We start from the raw sequence: 19,586 nt of genomic DNA, 5'->3' as shown, positions 1-19,586 counted from the left end.
GATAATATCTATAACCCAAGATTAAAAAAAACTATGAATAATTATACAACGCTTAAGCAAGGTTTTAACCATGGAATTGATTAAAGCACCTGGTCATTTCATTTAAGTCTTTTTCAAATTAAATAGGAGACTTTTCTCAGGCTGAATCGTATGCACGAAATTTTATGGAGGGGGATTTCAGCGAGGATGGAATTGCCCGGAAGGAATTTTACGGGGGGAGGGTGTATTTTACGTGAGAGGAACTTTCCAAGGAGTATTTTCTCGTGAGGGGAGGGAGTTTTTCAGGTGAGCCAGATTTACCTGCATTTTTTGAAACACGATCAAAAATTAAGTAAAAAAAATACAAGTTTTTTAATTGAAAGTAAGGAGCAACATTAAAACTCAAAACGAACAGAAATTATTCTGTATATAAAGGGGTTGTCCGTCTCCTCAATACCTTCCTCTTTTTGCTAAAGTTTGTCTGTTTGTCCCAACTTTTAAGACCGGCTCCAGAAAAACAAGGGCCGTCTAACTAGAGTAGGAAGCTTTTTTAAACGTGCTAAGAACATTTGCGTGAAGAGCAAGTACTGAGGAGGGGGGAACCCTTTCATGTACGGTATAATTTTTTTCGTTTTGAGTCTTAATGTTGCTCCTTACTTTCAGTTGAAAAACTTGTGTGTTTTTTTAATTACTAGACATAAAGTGGCCTTGGATGCTACTAATAGACACCGCCTTCTGTGGGTCTGCCCTATCTATGATTTTGTGATCTGTTGTTTATTAAATACTCATGCTGAACGCTTAAACATTTAAAGAGGGTTTACAATTCCTAGAAGTCTATCCTTAAGGCTACCGCTTTTGCTTACTTACTTCTTGCACTTGAGCTTCACTGGCCTGGTCAACAACTTCAAGAATAGCGGTCTGTATGTATCGCAGAGCCATAAGAATGTCCTGACCCGCCATCTCTTGAAACCTAGAAAGAAAAAGTGTCTTAGACATGAATTCTCACACTCCATATCTATCAATTTGGTTCAAACTTTTCCGCAATTTGGCATCTGGATGGCTCAATTTTGGAATGGAAGATCTATATTGCATGGCTATGAATTATTTAGCCAGGCTTAATTAGCGAGAATTTTGTAGCTGAATCAGAAGGAAAAGGCGGATGCTTGGAATTTAATTCCAGTCGTGGGATTAAGCGAAAGCGTCTCCAAACTAATCCAAAAAAGAAGAAGACGAATGAAAAGGCAGATGATAGAATATAAAACATTCTAGAATATAAACATTCTGTCACAGAATGTAGGCAGGTCTTCAATGCTAAATTCTTACAGGACTCTTAAAATCAACTAAGATAGGATTTTAATCAGTAATATTTTCTAACTGGCGACATAAAAATTTAAAATTGAAAGCCTTTTAAAAGCTTATTTACAAAACCGACTCATTTTTTCAAGGGATACTCTCGTATTCAGAATTAAATATGCTAAGATATATCACTTTGTAAACAAGGTATTTAACTAGCGGCTTAACAATTCACAGAAAATATAGCGGCACACAAAGTAGCTTAGTTCCCGGAAGTAAATTCACCAAGTTATTGAGAACATTCCTGGAAATCTTCGGACCCTGGAGATTTGATTAGCACCTCTTTAAAAAGAAGATGAATGGATTTTATTAAGCTTTTGAGGCTATAATATTTTAATTACCATTTCCTAATCCGTCCTACAGGGATCCTCTTCGAATTATATGTCGACTAGCGAAAAACTTACAGTAGCTAACATTGTTCAATTTTTTTCGAACGGGCTATTGGAGACGATTTGAAAAAGGAAAATACTTTTTTTTTTCAAAAATATAACGAGTGCACACGTGTGCCATTATAAAATATATACTAAATGTCTTACACGGTGTTTTCTTTGACAATATCTCTTTAACTCTTTAAAACTAAATGTGACAAACACATGTACTGCAGTGTTTAACATAAAAGGAGCACGATAAATTTTGGTCTCCTTATGTTTCTCCCAGATTAGAGAAATCCAGAAGTTAATTGGTCTTACTCTGCTTGTTATAGCTCACTAAGAAACAACAATCCCTATGACACACATATTAACCGGCTGTGGTGTGGTACGAACAAAAGTTATAGTTTCTCAAACTTCAAGAATTACGTTTAGGAGGGACGCCAAGAGGTCGGTCGACTGCCAAGGCACAGTTAGGGTTTTTAGTGCCAGGGAACGATTTAAGTTTTTGCCCCCTCCTCCTCCCACCATCCCTAGTCTCATCATTAAAATCACATATAATAACATAGAGATAAAACCCAATAAAATAGTCTGGCGCCTTCTAGCTACAACACTGGTCGACCATGAATTTCTTAATAAAAAGCTATAAATAGCTCAGACATGACTTAAAATTACTGGGGAAATTAAAGCATTTTAATTAGATACAATAGACCACTGCATACTCACTCACTACCAGGGTTGCCACCTGGTGAAAAATCCCTCGATTTTAATGATTTCTTGGCTGATTTAGTGATTTTCTTCAATAATCTAGTGATTTATGTGCTGAATTAGTGATTCCTTAGACAATATAAAAATCACTAGAAATTGTGATAAATCAATAGGAGTGGCAACCCTGCTTACTACCAGAAAATCATTGGCATATCTATTTTGCTAATAAGGGCTGCGTAAAATCTACTATATAGTGGGCTCATAGCATGCTTATGTCGCTATAGTGGCCTGAAACACCTAGTATAGTAAATTAAATAAATAAGAAATAGTTTAAACGTTTGAGTTTCTATAGAGACGAAATGAATAGGATAAATGGAAAAAAAAAGCATAAATAAGAAAGAAAGATAAAAACAAACAAATATTTAGAACGTGACAATGTTCAGTCATTAAAAATAAAACCAAAATACTATAGATTTGTACAGACCTTAAAGGCTAAACAATACTTTTAATTACGATTTTTTCTCTCGTGCCTTCCGGGATGATCGGCGTCTCTATGAAAACCATTTCCACGAGTAATCACCCCCAGTTTCTGAGAAACAGATAGTCAACTAAATCTGTTAAGCTGAAAGACTCGGGCTCGTTTCATAGAGTGTTGAAAGCTTGAAAAATAAACAGGCTCGTGTTGCGTTTCACAAATGATATTCTATCATAGACACCCCAGTAGTACTGCAAATCAAAGAGCGAAGTGGCTTCTATATACCTATTTTTTGTATCTTTCCATTTCACTTCAAATGGAAGGAACTCCCATCAAAAGTTCGGAAGCGGGCTATTCAATTGGAAAAAATAAATAAATCTAGTATCCTTTTCAAGAGCGAAAAGAGATTGGAGGACAGCCAAACCCCTCCAAATCCCATTTTACATGCCCGCTCCCTCTCAACCCCCAACAAAATCTGATCAGACTTTTTAGATCGCCATTTTAAAAACAATGGATGAAAGACTCAATAAATAGTCCTTTAGGGACAATTAAACCCCCACAGCTCCTGGGACAATGGCTACAAATCATGCAAATTACCCGCTTTTTACACACAGGTTTTACTATTGGGAAAGGAGAGCAAATTTGATCCTGGATGTCTGAAATGGCTAAGGTATTAAGGTAAATCATTCGGGTAAAGTTGAGGGGGATCTTTAATTTAAAAAAAAAGTCATTTGTATTAAAGTTATCAAACAACATGTTTAAAATATCTCAAGAATGGCTAAGAGTCTTTTCAAACTTCCAGGGCATGCTGAGGTAGTGTTAAAACTAAATCAAAATATACTTTCTGCATCTAGGTGTTCAAAAGGGCGAATCTGCAATATCTCAAGAAACACTTAGGAAGTTTAGTCTAAACTTTCAGGGAATGTTGAAGTAAATCAAAAGATACTATGTGCATCCAGATTGCCAAAAGGCTGTATTTGCAACATCTCAGGAGCTGCTAAGCAGATGAAATTGAAACTTTCTTGGAATATTGCGAGAGATGTCCCACTAAATCAAAAGACATTATGTGCATCCAGACATTCAAAAGGGCGCATCTGCTATACCTCAGTAAAGACTAAGAGCATTAAGATTGTCAAAAAGGCATAATGGCAGTCAAGGTTGTATCCAGGGGGTAGGGGGGTTTGGACCCCCCCCCCCGAAATGTTTGTCCGACTCGTAAAAACGCAACAAACATGAATATAAACAAATTTTTGATGCGTTTTTTAAAGTATTTTTTGTACCCCCTCTCCCGAAAAAATATCCTTGTGTACCTTCCCCCCCCCCCTGAAAAAATCCTGAATACGACCCTGTCCGCAGTATCTCGGAAACAGCTAATGATATTAACTTGAAACTTTCAGGGGATGTTGAACTAAATCAGAAGAAACCACGTTTATCTATGTTGTAAAAGGGTGTCACCTGCAACATCTTAGAAAGGCTAAGAGTATTAAGTTGAAACTTTCAGATAATGTTGGAGCATTATGTTGAAACTTTCAGTACATGTATAGGGGCGGTTGAACGAACCAAAAGGTATTATATGTACGCTACCCCTATAACTTATACTACTACTATTAAGGCTAAGGGTATTAAGAATAAATTTCCAGAAAATATTGGGGGGGGGGTATGTTAAATTAAATTAAAACACGCTGTATGTATGCAGACTGACAAATGGCTGTATCATCAGTATATCTAGAGCGGCTTAGGGTATTAGGTTGCAACTTGAAAAGCATGCTGAAGGGTATGTACAGCTAATAAAAATGCACTATGTGCATACTACTACTAACATTATGAAAACGATATGTATACCCCTTTCGCCGGGGTTCAAGGGACTTGTCGGTCATGTGTCGATCCTAAAATTCGATAGCCCACCTGAGACTCTAGGTGGGCGGGCCCTATTAGGCTTAGGTCGCTTGTTCGCCTGTGAGTCCATGCGAATTCAGTCAACGTTTCGCATATAAGTCCGGTGGACATTGTCCAGTAGGCAAAGCTCATATAATATAAATAATCACAATTGCGCAATTGCCTGCAAGTCCTGTGGACATGGTCGGTCATAAGTCTTAGAAAACATATAATTTGGGGTCTCCCATTGCCCACAAATGGCTCATAGAACTGATCAGACTATATGAATTATCTTTACTCCATGTCTACCTTAGTTCTTCTGCCCTAGGATGGATAGATGGATGGATGATAGCCTATATCAACAAGTGAAATGAAATCAAGTGAAACAATTCTGAAATGGGTCATGCCAGCTTTGTCTCTCACTCAGACTATCTGTCTTGGCCTTTTCTCCAATTAGTCATAGCTCTCATCTTTTTCATCACAGTCCACCAAGTTGATTTTAATTCAAATTACTCTATAATTTGTAATGACTCCTAAAATTACTCTGTATAAATAAAGTTTGTTTTAATTGTAATACGGTACTTTAGTCCATCTGCTGATGACGATTACTGATGTATGTGGTCGACATACCCAGTCCTTATTTTTCTATTTTTCACTTTCTAATAAAAGGACATATCCCTATTTGAACTTTTATTTGTTCGTCATAAAAAAACAGTGTGGTCCTCGAAAAAATACCCCGTAAAAAATACGTAAAATTTAATCGTAAGAATTTTCGAAAAAATACGTCGTAAACATGAACTCCTTATGATTTACAAGAAATTCAGACAAAGACATTTGCAACTGAGACATTTTAAACTTTTTAAACTATGCAACCTTACCAGGAATTAATTAAAAAAACCTTCCGAAAAAGAAGTTTTTCAAAGGAAAGTAAAGGCCATATTAAGCTTAAAACCAGCAGATACAAATACCTGTTAAAATTCAAACTCAAAATGACCAGAAATTCCTATTAAAGAACAAATGAAACCCAAAACGAACAGAAATTAAATAAACATTCATAGCAAAAAACAACAACAAAACATACAACAAGTACTAATATAACTGAACAAATAAATCTTAAAAACGATTAATGCTTCAATTGCATATGCAAATAAAGCTTAAAACGTAAAAAATATTATGCTATTGAAGTATAAAAGAAACCCAAAACGAACAGAAATTAAATAAACAATAAATGCAAACACCATACAATAGATACTAATATAAATGAATTTTAAAACGAGTGGAACTTAAATTTAATATGCAAATCATGCTTGAAACGAACAAAAGTCACTAAAAACAAGAGTTTGGGTATCGCCTCCTTCTCTCACTGCACAAGTTTAAAACCTACTACGTCATTGGCACTTTACTGAAAACTATATGTATCTTGAATAGTCTTGGAAAGTACAAATAAAATCAAACTGAATATTTCATATATCATGATATTAATTGGTGAAAAATCATCAGTTTAAAATTTTATTTTACTGCATTTTTTATTGTCATTTTCAATGCTGTAATAACTGGAAAAGAAAATGTTTGTAATATAATTTGTTTTCAGTGAAGCGCCAATGATGCAATAGGCTTTAGGTTTTACAGTTAAGGAAGGGGGCTGTATCCAAACTCTTGTTTGTAAGTGAAACTATATTTGTCTTGAACAGTCTTGAAAAGAACTAATAAAATTAAAGTGAGTATTTGATGTATAATGATATTAATTGCTGAAAGCTCATCAGTTCAAAATTTTAGTGTAGCCTACTTTAATGTTTATTTTCAATATTAAGTACAAAAGTAAGTATTTGTAATATAACTCGTTTTCAGTAAAGCGCCAATGACGCAGTAGGTTTTAGACTTTTTCAGTGAAAGAAGGAGGCGATACCCAAACTCCTGTTTTTATAGTGACTTTTGTTCGTTTAAAGCTTGATTTGAATATTCAATTTAAGTTCCTGTAGTTTTAAGATTTATTTATTCATTTATATTAGTATCTATTGTATGTTTGTTTCCATTGATTGTTTATTTAATTTCTTTTCGTTTTGGGTTTAATTTATACTTCAATAGCAAAATATTTTTTTTTTTTTTAAAGCTTTATTTGCATATTCAATTTAAGCATTGATCGTTTTAAGATTTATTTATTCATTTATATTAGTAGCCTACTTGTTGTATGTTTCTTTGCTATGATTCTTTATTTCATTTCTGTTCGTTTTGGATTTCATTTGATCTTTAATAGTAACTTCTGGGCATTTTTGAGCTTAACAATAAGCAAGTTCCGTAATTCAGAGCCATTTCCCCGGGGCTGGGGGGGGGGGGTAAGAGACCACCACTCACAGTCAGTATATAATGCTATACTCCAATTTGCGATGCAAATGGGAGGATATTCGAAGGTCGGGTTTGATGCTAGGGGGTGGACGGAGATGGCTATGCACAACCATCCACCGGTGACCCTGTTTTCACCAATCTTAGTGCACATCTAGCAACACATCCACGAGATCCAAAATCAAACATGCCCTCTTCTCTTAATAAATAACCTGAAAAACGAAACTAGAACTTTCAATTTCTAATCAAATGAGTCCCCTCTGAAGTGTATATGACCACCTCTTCCACGAAAACCTTTCCACCCTGAGCATAAGTTCAAAGCCTTCCCCCAGGCTGGAGGGGGGTATGTTGAACCCGAGTAGTTTGTCACCTGATCGTTGGGCTATTTCAAACGTAATGGAAAAAAGAGCTTTGGGGGGGGGGGGTCGCTAGTTGCCCTCCGATCAGAATTGACTCTTAATAAGAGCACTAGAATTCCGATTGACAATCGAATTAGCCCCCTCTGAAGTTTATACAACCATCCACTCCATAAAAACCTTATATGCCCCTGGGGCATCATTATTTATAGCACTTGCCCCGGGTTCTGGAGGGGATGTGTTATCCCTGGAGTTTTTGTTGTATAATCTTTGGTCTATTTTGAACAAAATGGCTATACTAAAATTCGATCGGACGTATTTGGGAAGAAGAGGGTTGGGGGGAGGGGCTAGTTGCCATCGGATCACTTTTGACTCTTAAAAACTAAATTATAGCTTTCATTTCTAATCATTTTAGTCCCCTCCGAAGTTTAAACGACCACCTCTTCCATAAAAAACTCTATATGCCTCCAGGGCATATGTTACAACCCTTCCCCTAGGATCGGGGGGGGGGGAGGTATGTTGACCCCGAAGTTTTGTCAACAAACTGTCATACTGATCCCAACAAAATAGCAGTATAAAATTTATTATTAGTTATATTTAGGGAGAAGAGGGTTTGTGTGTATGTGTGTGTGTGGGGGGGGGGGGCTAGATGCCCTCCGATTACACTTCAATAAAAAAAAAATAACTAGAGCTTTCAATTTTCAATCAAATGAGCCACTTCTGAAGTTTATACGACCACCCCATACATAAAAACTTGTACACACCCGGGGCATAACTTAAACACTTGCCTCAGGGCTCTGGGGGGCTGTGTCAACCCAGAGTTTTTGTTATCTAAATTTTGAACTATTTTTAACAAAATGACTATCTCAAACTTTATTGGTTGGGTTTGGGGAAAATAGAGCGGGAGGGGGGGGGGGGCTAGTTTCCCTCCAATCGTTTTTTACTCTTAAAAAGTGAACTAAAATTTTTTTATTTCCAATCAAATGAGCCCCTTTCTGAATTTTATACGGGCGCACTCTCCATAAGAACCATATATGCCCCCAGGGCACAACTTATAACGCGTGTCCCGGGTCTTGGGGGGTTGTGTCGACCATGGAGTTTTTGTTATCTGGTTTTTAAGTATTTTTAACACAATAGCTATCTCAAAATTTTTATCGGATGCATTTGGGAAAAAAGACACGAGGGGGGATAGTTGCCCTCCTATCATTTTTGACTCTAAAAAGGACAGTAGAACTTCTGATTTCCAATTGAATGAATCCTCTCTGAAGTTTATACGACCACTTGTTCCATATGAAGTGCCTCTAGAAAAAAATAGTATGGCGTGGGGAAGGGGGGGGGCTAGTTGCTCTCGGATCTCTTTTGACTCTTAAAAAGTTAACTAGAACTTTATCAAATGAGCCCCCTCTGAAGTTTATACAAGCATACGTTTCATAAGAACCCTAAACGCCCCAAGAGTGTAACTTACAATATCTGCCCCTCGGGCACTGGGGGGTTGTGTCCACACCGGAGTTTTTGTTACCTGACCTTTGAACCATTTTTAGCCAAATAGCAATCCCAAAATTTTTATCGGTTGTGTTTGGGGAAAAAAGGGCGTGGGGGGGCTAGTTGCCATCAGATCTCTTTTGACTCTTAAAAAGTGAACTAGAATTTCCAATTCCCAATCAAATAAACCCTCTCTGAAGTATATACGAGCATCCTTTCCATAAAACCATATATGCCCCCAGGGCATTACTTACAACGCCTGCCCCGGGCCCTGGGGGGTTGTGCCGACACCGGAGTTTTTGTTATCTGGCCTTTAAACTGTTTTTTAATAAAATGGCTATCTCAAAATTTTTATCAGATGCATTTGGGGAAAAAGGGAGGGGGGGCTAGTTGCCCTCTGGTCAACTTCGAGTCTTAAAAAGGACACTAGAACTTCCTATTTTCAATCGAATGAGCCCCCTCCGAAGTTTATACGACCAAACCTTCCATATGAAGTACCTCTGGGGGGGGGGAATAATAAAATATAGTAATAATTTAGTATGATCTTTACTATAGGTAACGCTATAGCGTTGCCTCTGATACCTGTAGGTGTATAAAACAGTTATTTTTGGGTCGTAATACAAACCATAGATTCAGATAATCTATCAGGGTGCATGTGTCTTGTTAGTTCAGTGTACAGTTACGGTAGTCCTACGAACCATCAGGACACAGAGTACTTAACTTTATGAGGCAGAGTATAAACACTACGTTTGTTTTACCCAATGAATCAAATAATCCCACGCAAATTTGAAATATTACCTTGATTTGACGGTTTTTAAAAAGTAACAATGAATATATACTACTATTCGACAATTAACACATTTCAATCAGTCTCTGTGACATTTTGATTAATTGACACATTAAGTTAAGGTAAAATGTCTTTCCAGTCAATATCAAAATTTGACAGTAGAATCTTTTAAAAAACTAGGGAATATTTTTACAAATCTGATTCTTGAAAAATCCAAATTCTTCTGAATTTCGATTCCAACTCGGGTTAATCGTCCCCTCACTACTTAGACTAGAGGTTTTAAAATGTAGACAGCCAAGTAATCCTATACATCATATACAAGTAATCCAATCCTATACAAATAATCCATCCCAATTCCGTTTTCTTGTCGACTTGATGGGGATCACAGGCTTAAATTTCCACAAAATGTTCTTTTTTTCCTGTTGCCGTATTATACAACCAATACCAGATTAAGAAATATCCTGGTAGGGAAGATCCTCACTGGGTTGGTGTTAAAACTGAATAGAAATACAACTAATTATTATTAATTCTATAAATTTTTACAAGTTGAAGATTTTTGCCCAAAAAAGAAAAGTTTTATGCAACAATTCTGATCTTTACAGAAAATAAATGATATCACCTTCATGTTTCAAAAGAATATGAATGTAGCAATATCTTTCTTAAAGAAGTGCATTTTTTAGTACAATATTTTACTTGTCAAATTAGTATCACAAAACATAATGCTAAAATCTTTTGGTTGATTAGGATGACCTTAAATGACAAGTCTTAATGAATCCAATATGGATAACCGGATATGATCAAAGATTATTCAAAAAAAAAATTCTCTTCGTTTAACACTTTATGATATGAACCAGCCTAAGAATTTAGAGCTTTTCCTTTACTTTAAATTTATAAGCAGCCATAATTTTAAGAGGATCTATAAATGGAAACTGTAAAGAAGGGGGGAAGGCCTTGGGCCTGAACTCCCCGATCCAAAAATTTTTCGAATTTCTGAGCACTTCTTAATCAAATCATGAAATAAAACAATTCTAACTTTTTACCCCGAAGATTATACATCCTAAATTAAAATTTATATTAGTTGACATACCTGCACTTACGAACCAAAAATCTACACCTTCGCATAATATCTGATTGGCTTACTCTGCATAAACGGAGCGACCAAAAATCATCCAGTCTCATTTTTGGATCACTGGCATTCCCTGGATTACCTCCAAACAAGTAATGTACCTAAAATACCGCAAAATTAGTTTACCTAACAATGCCGCTTTAACAATATTACTTTTAATACAGAACTGGTTCGCTCCATTTGATCTTTTGGAGAACTAAGTAAAAAAAACAAAACAAGTTTTTTCAACTGAAAGTAAGGAGCAATATTAAAACTTACAACGAACAGAAATTGTTACGTATATGCGGGGGTTCGTCCCCTCGTCAATACCTAGCTCTTTACGCTGAAGTTCAAATTTTGTTCCAATTCTTCAAGAATGACCCCTGAATCGCAAAGGTCGTTTAATTAGAACAAATAGCTCTTTTGAAAGTATACTTTAAATATACTTTAGCGTAAAGAGCGAGGTATTGACGAGGGAGCGAACCCCCTCATATACATAATATTTCTGTCCGTTTTGAGTTTAAATGTTGCTCCTTACTTTCAGTTGAAAAAACTTGTTTTTCTATTCAATTTCTGATCGTTTTTTAAATAATGCTGTGAAAACCGGCACCCCTTCATAAAATTTTCTCCTCCCCCATGAAAACTTCCTCCATGGAAAGATCCTCCCACGTAGCCACCTCCCCCCGTACCCTCCCACTCCTCACCAGAAAAAATCCCCCCTGAAAACCTCTGTAAACTTCATAATAACCTATACTATATGTAAACAATGGACAAAGTTCATAACTTGGAGCCCTTCCCCCGGGGACTGTGAGGGATTAAGTCGTCCTCAGAGACATAGTTATTAGATTTTTGAATATGCTGAACAAAATAGCTATCCCAAAATTTTGATCCGGTAACTTTGGGGAAAATATGAGCTTGAGATGGGGCATAGCTGCCCTACAATTTTTTTGGTCATTTAAAAAGAGCACTAGAACTTTTAAGGACCACCGTATAGATACGATCACCCCTGGAAAAAAACAACAACAAAAAACAAATAAACACGCATCCGTGATCTTTCTTCTGGCAAAAAATACAGAATTCCACATTTTTGCAGATAGGAGCTTGAAACCTCTACAATAGGGTTCCCTGGTACGCTGAATCTTATAATGAGATTTTTATTAAGATTCTACAACTTTAAGAGGGTGTTTTTCCCTTTTTTCGAAAACAAGGCAAATTTTCTCAGATTCGTAACTTTTGATGGGCAAAACTGAACTTTATGAATATTTAAAATTAACATAAAAATCCAATTCTTTTGAGGTGCCTATTGGTATCAAAATTCCGTTTTTTAGAGTTTTGGTTACTATTGAGCCGGGTCGCTCCTTACTTACAGATTGTTACCACGAAACGTTTGATTGAGTGTAAAGATCTTCAAATTATATTTCGGAATCTGTGGTTTAAACTAACAACTAATTGTTTAAACACTGGAACAAGCTAATAATAATAAAAAAAAAACTTTAGCTACAAGAACAGTAAAAATTCTTGGTTGCACGTGGCTTAGTAATAAGCAGCCTTAAGGGACTTATTAATTAAGTCACTGGATGGTACACATTTTCACTTTTAGAGATGTAGGGAACCTTTAATCTGAATGAATTAAAATAAAAAAAAAGGTTATTTCATGTGAATGTAAAGGGCGAGGTTAAAACTTAATAGACAAAAGATAGCTCAAATATGAGATGTGCGGTAGATTGACAATTCAAATTGTCAAAATTTTAAAGAAAAAAAAGAGAGAGAAGGTGAAAGAGAGAGAGAGGAGAGAGAAGGCGGAGGGTGGGAGAGAGAGAGAGAGAGAGAGAGAGAGAGAGAGAGAGAGAGAGAGAGAGAGAGAGAAGTAGTAATGCATATTGCTTTACTAATCCTACGCCTGGGGCATGAATATACAGTGCAGTTTAACCAGTATATTGGCTTACCACGGTCGTTCACCTATTACCACGACCGGTATATACCTTAGCAGACGGGTTTCTGGGCCAACGCCTATTTTCTGGGCCAATCATAGAGAGCGGATACAGAGGGTACTCCATGTACGATAACTTGATTAGTAATTGGATTCAAATATAAGGAGTGATTTTCATTGTAGTTCATATTAGTAAGAGAATTGAATTTAGAGAGAGAGAGAGCAGTTTATTTGAGACGATATTAGTAAAGAAAATGAGTGGTACATTGACACTATTGGAGCTTGATGGTGGAGCAGGTAGCCAAGGGCGGATCCAGGATTTTTTTTCGGGGGGGGGGGTTACTAATTTTTGACTTTTTCGGTGGGGGGGGGGATACTAATTTTTGACTCAGTTTTGGACTAATTATACTGATTTTTACCTAGGTTTTACTAATTTTCGACTTATTTTCGACTCGGTCAAATATTTCGGGGGGGGGGGGGGGTTCAAACCGGGTAATCACGGGGAATCTTGTGTTTATGGAAAAACGTTTGATTCTATATGATGATTTTCAAGAGCTATCAGTTCAAAGGAAGATATTTTCTCGAGGAATACTTATTGATATATTGAAAACTGATTCTCCGCCATTACACTATTGCATGAAGCTTTTACGTCGTGGTCAAAGACATTTACACAATTTATTGACATATTAATCACGACAAGACAAAATGATAATGTGGATTTGCTTTTAAACACACACACACTAGCTTAGGAATTTAAGACTTTTTTCGCGAGAAAGATGTTGTTCAATGATGATGATTTACTCCTCTTTCTCTATCCTACTCAATTTGTTGATCATAGCTCAGTTTCATTTTGGTGGTGAGAGTGTCAACACATGAAAAAATGTTCCATACATGTCCACTATGCATGTATACACTGGGCAGTTGGTAACCATGTGAGAATTGTACAATGATCGATGAGTATGATGAAAATTGTAGATTATGCAACCCGTGTAAATTGCATAGAGGATATGCCGTACAAATTAAAGGTTGTCATTCCTGCCTTGAAGGGGTGTGCGGCTCTTATCCTAGAGGACACCTATGCTCTGATTGCCACTATGATAAATGTAATCAGTGGGATAACACATATCCTGGTATGATTGGAAAGAATCCTAAACGTGGTTTTAGCTTATTGCTATGAGATAGGTATCGTCGTGGCTTTAGATTGTTTTGGGAGGAGGAGCCTGATCTATGGTTCGACTGTTGCAACAACAAAAGAATTTGGTTTCTACGTCATCGTGGTGAAGACAATGGCTACTATGATTATAAGCCCACTGATTTTTTTTTGGCTGTTACGGAATGTGATTCGCCACCTGAGGGCACTGTAAGAGACATTGCTTCAAATAAGCAAACTGAAACATGTGAATTTTACAAAATGAATGAAAATAGTATCATTGACTATACAAAAATATATGATAAGAGTGAAGTTACATTGTACTGTAGAAAATATGACCCTGACATTGCAGCACATCAGGATCAGTATACAGCAAATTAAGATGATCTACCTGCTTTAGTTGTTCTCGACAAATACCTATACGTAGTAGAAGATGAAATCTAAAGAGTAGAAAAGTTCTTTTTATCATGTATATACATTATTTTTATTAATAAACAATTTTACATACATTTTTATAACATTTTATTCGTAGGGCACTAAAATTAATATTAAACACGCTTGTAAGTATATTTTCAACTAGGAAGTCGTTCAATCGTGGAAAGTAAACGTAAATGCTAAGAAACTGATTTTAGGTATAGCCACGACATAAGAACATGAAAAAGAGTAGCGCATGAAAGCCACATGTCTTGGTCGATAGATCCTGCACTCTCTGCTGGTTTTTAATAATAATTTTCCCATTGCTTTGAATAAAATTGTTCAAGTTTGGAGTGCAGAATTTATATGATAGGCTAAGAGGATCAAAAAATTCAATATTCTTCGCTGTTTGAAAGATGCATAGCCAATGACCTGTCTTCAAAGTCGATGTAGGGTATTGTTAACACTTGAAATTTTTTTAATGAAGTCCGATGGTATGCAATAGGACTTGTACTGGGACATATATAAATCCATATTAAATACGCTGATTATTTGGTTTGTGTTCATGGTGCTAGGTCTAGTAGAACACTGCCGTCGGGTGTGATTTCTCAATAGGTTTAAAATTGACTCAATGATATTAGCGTGATACTCTCAGTCAAGGCATTGGCAAATGTGCACTCTAAACGTCCATTCCCCGTTCGTACTATGCTCATATCCTGGGTGCCGGACAGGTCCAATACAATTACACCATGATTTTTTGAAAACATTGAATCGGCTATCCCATTTTCAAATAGTTGTTAATCATGATCTAGGGATTGTGTGATCAACTCATACAGAGTTCTGTAGGATTTTTTTTATCAAATGGTAGAGTGTACAATGGAATACCATTCACTTTGCACACAAGGCTAGATAGACCAAAAAAAATTAAAATTATAGGGGGATGCAGTCCAGGATCCAACGGCACTGGCACTCTTCACAAAGGCCAAAGCGATTTTTAATGGGATTTCTCCATTGATAAATGATGAATCGCTATAGCTGCGAGAACCAATGGCAATGTGACGTTTATTGGTGCTCGTATGGCGGACAAGAAGTTTAATGTTGTTACTATTGGCTCTTAGTTTTTCCACTGCCAATGCAACAGAACTCATAACCTGTTGTTTTAGAACATGAAGAATTGCTGAAGTGATAATGACATTTGCATCGGGTGCTGCAGCAAGTGTTTTTCTCAAAATAAAATTCGATGGTGGTAGTTGTAACTTTATGTAAATCTTGACATTGGGAGGCAACCTTTGGGATATATTGAATATCTCATGATTTAATTTTTCAACTAAATGATAATCTTGGGTCACTGCAGTAGTTAACTCACCGTCAGTATCAAAACCTGATCGATATTCATAGCCCAATGACTGTCCTCTCAACTCCTTATATGCCTTTGGAATCATCATCATGAATTGTAGGTAGATTCCATAGTTGGATAAATTATTGGTATTGCTTACCAATGTTCCATTAATAAATATATTAATTTGTTTGAACAAGTTGTGTAAGATATAGTTTTCATAGGACAGACCATCAGCAGCATTAGGAGTTGTATTGTCTGACTTTTTCTTCACCACAACATTTAAATCAATAAATGTTGACGATAAATCAATGAAATAGTCCTCATTGGAAAATATCTGAAAGTGTATATTTTCCGAGAAAAGGTTGTTGAGGGTAAAATTGTTCATAGTAGCCATGTTAGACACTGACATCAGTATTTTCAGCATTGAACATACTCAACAAAGATCAGAATGATTGATGGGACTCTCATCGGGTGAAATAGGTAATCTTAAGAGAACAAACACTTCTTTCATCTTGTGAACTCCTTCTTCTTCTTCTCCTTATTGGTCTTCTTCGTTTGATTCCCCAAAGTCGTTGTTGATGTCTTTCGCTTCCCGCCTGGGTAAAGACTGAGGAGTGAATGACACCCACGCATCCTTTTTAATCCCTTCCCATTTTGCTGAGATTTTAATTGCTCACCAACGGCTCTTGCTGAAGATCTAATATTTTCTTTAATACTCTCGTTGAAATTTTTACCTGACCCCCAGTCCTGTAGTGTTAAGGCAGCAAAATTTGATGCAGCAGGTACAAGAAATTTTCTGGCAAGGGGTAGTGCAGAACAAATTAGCTTAGCAAACCAACTACCAAGACCATAGCCAGACATTGTAGTACGCCCCTTGTAATAGTCCAACCGATGACCTATTTGAGGTGGACTCAGAGCACTAACATAGCAGTTGATATCAGGGCAGACAAATGGAATTCTTCTATAGTTCATTTTAGGCAGTGATGACGATGGGTCGAAAATGATATGTAATCACAGCTAAACCTTTAGATATTGCTAGAGGATCACCTAATTCAGTTCTTAGTGTTAACTGACAGAGTTCCGGATATGAAGTGTTTACGAGCACATACTGAAGATGCTTTATATTGTAATGATGAATATGATCTTGATTAGTTTTTCGTTCAAGAACTCACAGGATAGGGACATTGCTATTGCCAACTTTCGACGATTCAACAAATGAGGCAGAGAAATATACAAGCGTCTGAGGAGAAGGTGGATACTCAGCAAAAATAACGTTAGTGTTTTCGGCACTTTTACCATTGATTAAATTAAGCTTAAAGCCAAGAACATCTTTTGGATTATCATTGAGAATGACCTTTTCATTGGCAATGGGTGAACTAATGTAGATCTTCCCCTCTTCCTTTGAATAGTTGAAATAAAAGGCTCCTTTTTTACGAGCGGAAACTGTTTTATTGACTGAACGACAGAAATCATTCATACAACTGAGCTCCTCGTATGGTAATTCAACATACCGATAATCCAATCAATTGATCTTTTGAATTTGTTCTTGATCACCTGGGGGTGGTGGCCAATCATAGGGTCTAATTTTTATATCATATTTACGATCCTTTCTCAGGATATCACAGGGATTTTTGAGAATGCAGTCGACAAGAGCCACTTCATACACACCCTCGAATTTGATGGCGGGGAGTTTCGTCCAAAAATCACTTGCCTTATTCAAGTCATTGTAGAGAGGATCGGAGACGTTGGCCATAAATGTTACATAGAAATCATTGGGCATTGTCAATATCTTCAACACTGATCCAAGAATAAAAATCAGAGTTGTATCCTAGCCATCGAACAAGTAACTGTTTCTTACCCCTACGAGTACGAGTCTTTAATATCTTTTCAATTTGATAGATTTCACTATTACTTTTAACTTTTTGTAGTTCATAGTCATAAAAACCGCCAAGAATCTCTTCATCTTTGGTATCTCGCAGACGATAATTTATGGTTTTGGTGTCTAGGATTTTTACCACTTTAAAAAGTTCAGTGGACCACAGGTAATTACCCCTTTCAAATACATCAGTTGTTCTATTAATTCGAACAGTATCACCAACACTGAATTTTTTCTTAACAATCGTTTCATTGGAATATTATCTAAGAAAAGTATCAAATGTATCATGTTCAGAATGATGATGAACTTCCGTTGGGGCTGAGTTGGGCAATGATCGATGACGTTGTTGATTATAAATTAACATGATTTTAACTAAATTATGAATAAAAGCAGGTGTATTCTTCAATGTACAATGTCTTGAAATTAAAAGTCGAATAGTTCTTATCAATCTTTCGACCAGTGCGGGCTTTCTAGAACTATGAGTAATAGAGCATTTTATTATATTTCATTAGTACTTTTTCGACATGTGGATTAACAAATTCACTAACGCGATCCGTTTGAAATTTTATAAATGAATCTTATTCGAGAATAATTTCTATAGCCTTAGCAACCTCAACACCTCTCTTAGACCCCAATGGAATGGCATATGCATAGCGACTTAAAAACACTGATTGCAAGTAGAATGTACTTATATGGTGTATTTTGTCGCCTTTGAATCTCATCTAGAGTTAAGAGATCTGCCTGCATTATATGTAGGGGGAAAAGGCTTTAGTTCTTCGATAATGATTAGAACGAAGTCCATGGTTTCTATGTAGAATGTAACTTGATTCATTTTGTAGATAGTCTTGTACACATTTAGTGTGAACACCAGTGACTTTGCGAAGGGTGGTGGGAGAACTCAAACTTCACACTTCCCCAATATTTTCATAAACATGTTTCAGAACTTCAACCATTTTGAACGTAAACACGTAATGTAACCTCCACTACCCTTTTGTATATTAGTGGGTGATGATGGTGGTGGTGGTGACGTTGACTTGATACGTCTTCGCTTTTGTCCAGCTATCAGCGGTGTGCTCCTCCTACTCCTCATCGTCGAATCAATGTTTCTACTAGGTGTGCTAGTATTTTCCAAGATTGATTTAAAATCTTCTTCTTCTTCTTCTTCATGTTTTAATGATGAGGAAGGAGTATGTTCATTTAATTTTTTTAGAATTTGCCTATTGCTAATAAGGCTTTTGGGGAAGTTTAATGTATTTAGAAAGTTATATAGATGAGTGTCAAACGGTAAAAGTCCTTTACGATTTGTAACCATATCATTGATTAAATCAAGTAGATTATAGCTCTTGCCTTGAATTTTAATCCCATTCCCATTGCTATCAACTTTAATGTGATCTTGACCATTTTCCATGAAACTTACTATCAATCGCCTATATTGTTCGTGGCGTTGACGTAAAAACAGATGGCAGCTGCGTAGAAATATAACATCAAATTCCTCCTTCTTTAGACATGTTCCAGCAGTGACAGCAGAAGAATTCTTAGCGGACGGTTCTTTTTTGTGATCAATGACGCTGGCTCTCGTTAAATAGGGCTTATGTTTGTCCACTCAGCGAAGTGAATCTTGAAGTAAAAGTAGTTTTTTATCATCCTCAATATTCTCGTTGTCAATGAATTTACTCAGATTGTCCTCAAAGTGTTCCACGGGTGAGGGAGCGAGTTTTATTGGAGTCAATTTATAGGGTTTAGCCATCTAGAGAAAACTGTTAACAAGTCCTGCAATTATTGGCAGTAAAAGTGTAAAAAAGCTACCGCCCGCTTGAAGAAGACGTTTCCTTTTAAATTCTTTCCTTTCTGTTTACAGGCCAATGCACGTACAATGGAACAATGTTGCTTTGCCTGTTGCTTCATTACTTCTGGCCGTTGAACATTACCCTCGGTTAAATTTAAACAAAGTTCAGATATTAGATTAATGAAATCATTGTCAATACCATGTTTGAGTAGCCTATGGCTTTCCTAAGTGGGGGTTTTGATGTGCTTAGAACGGAAAATAAA

The 19,586-nt window shown here is 36.4% G+C and overlaps 1 protein-coding gene across 3 annotated transcripts in view; it reads right to left on the bottom strand.

Annotated features, from left to right (window-relative positions):
• The window catches only part of muskelin (muskelin 1), a 190,692-nt gene that overhangs the window by 37,535 nt on the left and 133,571 nt on the right, over positions 1-19,586 (bottom strand). For all 3 annotated transcript variants that reach the window (XM_089095659.1, XM_089095670.1, XM_089095674.1), the window contains exons 12-13: positions 10,811-10,950; positions 847-949 (exon numbers count right to left, since the gene is read on the bottom strand). In XM_089095659.1, the coding sequence (XP_088951785.1) occupies positions 847-949; positions 10,811-10,950 (243 nt within the window). The remainder of the gene's footprint in view (positions 1-846; positions 950-10,810; positions 10,951-19,586) is intronic.

This window comes from Artemia sp. Qi Xiang Cuo, chromosome 1 (assembly GCF_049724085.1).
Source record: "Artemia sp. Qi Xiang Cuo chromosome 1, ASM4972408v1, whole genome shotgun sequence".
Taxonomy (NCBI): domain Eukaryota; kingdom Metazoa; phylum Arthropoda; class Branchiopoda; order Anostraca; family Artemiidae; genus Artemia; species Artemia sp. Qi Xiang Cuo.
This window is presented reverse-complemented; position numbering and strand designations above follow the sequence as displayed.